The sequence below is a fragment of the Echinops telfairi genome, unplaced genomic scaffold, assembly GCF_000313985.2.
Source record: "Echinops telfairi isolate 266 unplaced genomic scaffold, ASM31398v2 ScPeMD7_1;HRSCAF=3_0, whole genome shotgun sequence".
In the NCBI taxonomy this organism is placed as follows: domain Eukaryota; kingdom Metazoa; phylum Chordata; class Mammalia; order Afrosoricida; family Tenrecidae; genus Echinops; species Echinops telfairi.
The window spans coordinates 70,284,924-70,289,346 of record NW_022103896.1 but is presented as its reverse complement, the minus strand read 5'-3'; the positions used below and the strand labels follow the sequence as shown (position 1 = coordinate 70,289,346).

General features: G+C 44.2%; 1 protein-coding gene across 4 annotated transcripts in view; it reads left to right on the top strand.

Annotated features, from left to right (window-relative positions):
- SULF1 (sulfatase 1) overlaps positions 1-4,423 on the top strand; it is a 191,879-nt gene that overhangs the window by 177,027 nt on the left and 10,429 nt on the right. For all 4 annotated transcript variants that reach the window (XM_045286492.1, XM_045286497.1, XM_045286507.1 and 1 more), the window contains 4 exons: positions 322-387; positions 2,095-2,267; positions 4,038-4,180; positions 4,274-4,397. In XM_045286492.1, coding sequence (XP_045142427.1) covers positions 322-387; positions 2,095-2,267; positions 4,038-4,180; positions 4,274-4,397 — 506 coding nt within the window. The remainder of the gene's footprint in view (positions 1-321; positions 388-2,094; positions 2,268-4,037; positions 4,181-4,273; positions 4,398-4,423) is intronic.

Genomic DNA, 4,423 nt, shown 5'->3' with positions numbered 1-4,423 from the left:
TTAGTTTTTCCTTCTCTTTCAAGAAGGATCGGCAACTGGGTTTTAAGTGATCACCAGTAGGCTCCCACCTCTCTTTTACCAACTAAAAGCTTAGTGATTTATTAACATTGTCATATATTCCAACAACCTATTTAGATCAAATTAAATATACCATAAAAGTATGCAGAACATCAAAAGGGAAAAGTCCTATCAAGCTAAAGTAGCCAACACCAAATCAATGTTTTCCTTAGATGCAGCTTTTTATCTCTGTGGCAATGCTCAGATGAATGATGTGACAAATGAAAGGTTATGAAGACTCACTGTGTAATCCTTTGCCTGCAGCTATTACAATAAAGAGAAAGGTGTGAAAAAGCAAGAGAAACTAAAGAGTCATCTTCATCCATTCAAGTAAGTAACTAACTCCCTGTTGTTCACACTTGCTGGGAGGTGAGGACGCCCATGGGAGGCCAGGGGAATGCTTGGGTTCTAACTGGTGTTGCTTTGGAAGTGGAGTAGAAGGGTAGACAGCTCAAGAGGTGAAGATAAAGCTCCCCCTGCCGAGGGATGGCGGCGGGGCTTTTGGAGCTCCTTAGAGCAACGTCAGAGTTCTACTCGGATTCTGCCTATGCATTTCACCACCTGCATGAAACAAGCATAGCTTTGTGTTGCTCTGCTACTCAGCAGGTTTCTAGGGAACTTCCAGATTTAAAAAGACGAGGACGAAAGGGCTGGACATTTAACACTCAGCCAGTGACAGCTCTATGAATCCTAACTTTCTGACCCTGTTATGCACGGTGTTGCCACGAATCGGAGCCAGTCCAGCAACAATACAAGATAAACTGGACTGTATCGTATTCAGCGCAGATCAACCAAGAGATGTGGACTCTTGATTAGAGCAGTTTGGGGTTTTTTAATTTTAACTTTAAAAAAATCATTTTATTGAGGGCTCTTACAGCTCTTACCACAATCCATACATGCATCCATTGTGTCAAGCACATTTATATATCTATGTTGCCATTGCCATCATCATTTTCAAAACATTTTCTTTCTACTTGAGCCCTTTTCCCCCCTCCCCAACGCTCCACCCTCATGAACCCTTGACAATTTATAAGTTTTTTTTCATGTCTTACACTGACCGCTGCCTCCCTTTGCCCACTTTTCTGTTGTCCACCCCCCTGGGAGAGGGTTATATGTAAATCATTGTGATCCGTTCCCTCTTTCTCCTTACCCTCCTGATATCGCTAGTCTCCTTAGTGGTCCTGAGGGGTTTGTCTGTCCTAGATTCCCAGTGTTTCAAGCTCTTATTTGTACCAGTGGACATGTGATTAAAGCAGTTTTATAGAGCAGGGTGCAATCATGTAATTCTAAAAGTTATAAGAAGTCTACATATTTTTAAGTAACTTTAAATTTTGCATATGAAAGAAATTTTGTTTTTGAGTGTCAACAAAGTGTGAGTCCCTTTATGGAAACCTAAGATTTAAAAAAAGAAAAAGGAACACATTTTCAAGCCTATATTTGAAGAATTTAGAATTTTAAAAACCACCTAATCCAAGCTATCTAATGCAACCAATTTTGGGCCTTATGACTGATCAGAACCCAATCACTGGAAAGTTAGATTTGTTCAAGGGCTGTCATTAGTGGGATCCACTCACCTGGACATGTATTGCCATCAGTGTTTAAATGTAAGTGAGAGAGAAAACTGTTACCTTTTGAAAGCTTAATGAGGTTCTAAGAGAGATGTCATGTAATGAGGTTTTTTTCACCCCTGCTGGTAGTATTTTGAGGAGCTTGGGTGGTGTAATAGGCTATGCTTTGGGCTGTTCAGCAAGATTAGCAGTTCAAACCTCTCAGCTAGTCCTCGGGAGAAAGACGAAGCTTTCTGTCCTTGTAAAGATTTACAGCCTTGGTAACCCCAAGGGGCCATCAGACGCTGTCCTGTACGGTCACGAGGAGTCGGAACTAACAATAGCTGGGGTGCTGGGGTGCTTGGATATTAATCATCATGAATCCAAAGATGCGTGTGAGATTGATAGCCACCACCTTAGGTTCCACTAAGAAAGTACCTCCTGACCATTTGAAAAAAAAGAGAGAAACAAAACTCTCTTCTCTGGAAAGGGAGGCCGCGCAAGAAGTCGACAGTAAGCTCCGGCTTTTCAAGGAGAGCCGGAGGAGGAGGAAGGAGAGGAAGGAGAAGAAGCGGCAGCGGAAAGGGGAGGAGTGCAGCCTTCCCGGCCTCACCTGCTTCACACACGACAACAACCACTGGCAGACGGCCCCCTTCTGGAACTGTAAGTGTTCCCTCCACGCGCCACAGGTTCAAAGGCATGCATAACCCCTGGGATCCAGAGAGCTGCAAGAGGAAAGCGTTCTAGGATGATGGACGCTAGTCAATCCTGGGGTTTTGCCCCAGATTCCCTTTTTTCTTCAGGGTTCCTTGTGTTTGAAAGGCCAGGCCTCTCCCGGATGTAGTTTCACAGAGTGCTCAGCCCCCGGCAGAGTTCCTACTCTGCGCAGCTGCCCTCCATCCACTAGGTGACCAAATCTTCCCCAAGTGTATTTTGTCTCTGCGTATGTCAAGTGCACACTCTAAGTGCAATAGAAAAAGGAGGAAAGGTCTAGAAATCTATTTCTGAAACATGAGCTGCTGGAAATCCCATGGCGCACGGTTCTATTCTGATACCACACGGCTTCCCCAGTCAGTTGACTCGATGACCACAGATTGATTGGTTAGCTTTTGTTAAGTTAAAAAGCAGCATGCTTAAGCTAGTCCCCCCAACCCCACACACACACACACAAAGGGGGGGGGGGACAGGTCTCTCCCTCTGGGAGGACTTCCTCTCATGCTCATATACTGTAGCCATTTGGCTTCTCTCTATACTTCAAGCATCTCCTGCTCCTTCCTGCCTCAGGGTTTGGCATATGTTCTTCTCTCTGCCTGGAGGGCTGTCGCCCCGACACTCACATGCAACCCTATGCCTATCACAGATTTAAACCCCACCTAGTCCCACTTGCTATCCAACGACAACATCACTCTCACTGCCATCTGCAACCCTGGAGAGTCCCCTGTCCCCTGATGTGCTTTCAGCATGCTCTACTCTTTCTCCACAGACTTTCCCACATTTCATTTTAGCTAAACATCTGTCTCCCCTAAGTTTCTCCAGGTAAGGGACCACGTCTCTGATGCTATGTCCTTGGCACCCAGTGACATGCAATAATGATTATTAGAAGCACACACTGCTGTGTTATCCAATGGACCTTTGTGGGGTGCTAACGATGTTCAGGGTCATAGCTCAGCTCGTGTCAAAGTGTTGTAGACGACCCGTGATGAGTATAGATTACATGTACCTAGCTGTGACCAAGCCTACTCCATTCCACTCCACACTGGGATCCCGTCTTTCTGTGTTCCAGTCATGACACACAGAATAAGCAAAAGCACCAATCACATCCTTATCCTCAGTAACCATTTCTTTCTTTTGTCAAGAAAAGCTTTCTTTATTGTGAATTGTTTACAGACCAAGTCAGCTTTCCATTCAACGATTCACACCCACTTTGTGTCATGACATTGATGGCAATCCCCACAATATAACATCACTTATCCCGCTTCCCCCGTGTTTCCTGTCTGCATGCCTCATCCTTTCCTAACTCTGTGGGGCTTTGTTCATGCGTACATGCTGCCCCTTTGATTTCCTTTTGTCAAAATGGAGACAGGGCCATAAATAGACGTTCCAGTGTGTTTTTCCCCTTGCTGCACTCACTCGCCTCACTCTGGAGACCATTCCAGAGAGAGCTCAGGAGAGCAGCCGCATGCTGACACTTCCCCTTCACCACATGATCCCTGTCATGGTCACCATTCTACCCCCACTTTCACCTAGTTTCATAACAAATCTGTGTTGAGTGGGATAAAGATTACAGACATCTTTAACATTGAATCGTGTTATTTATAAGAAAGAAGTTATGTGCCTTACAGTTTAAAGAATGATAATGAAATATTGGAGATGAGAGCCTAACATTGTTGTTTTCATTCTTTTTTTTATTGTTTTTTCTTTTTCCCCTAATAGTGGGCTCTTTCTGTGCCTGCACAAGTTCTAACAATAACACCTACTGGTGTTTGCGTACAGTTAATGAGACGCATAATTTTCTTTTCTGCGAGTTTGCTACTGGCTTTTTGGAGTATTTTGATATGAACACAGATCCTTACCAGGTAAGACAATATGTAAACATATTTTGGGGGGAATTTTTCAAAGTAGGATTACCTAGAAATAATCTTAAATGGGTTTTCTAACCTCATCTGCAGCTCACAAATACAGTCCACACAGTAGAACGGGGCATTCTGAACCAGCTACACGTGCAGTTGATGGAGCTCAGAAGCTGTCAAGGTTATAAGCAGTGCAACCCAAGACCTAAAAGCCTTGAAGTTGGTAAGAGAGAGAAAAAAATTGGGGGC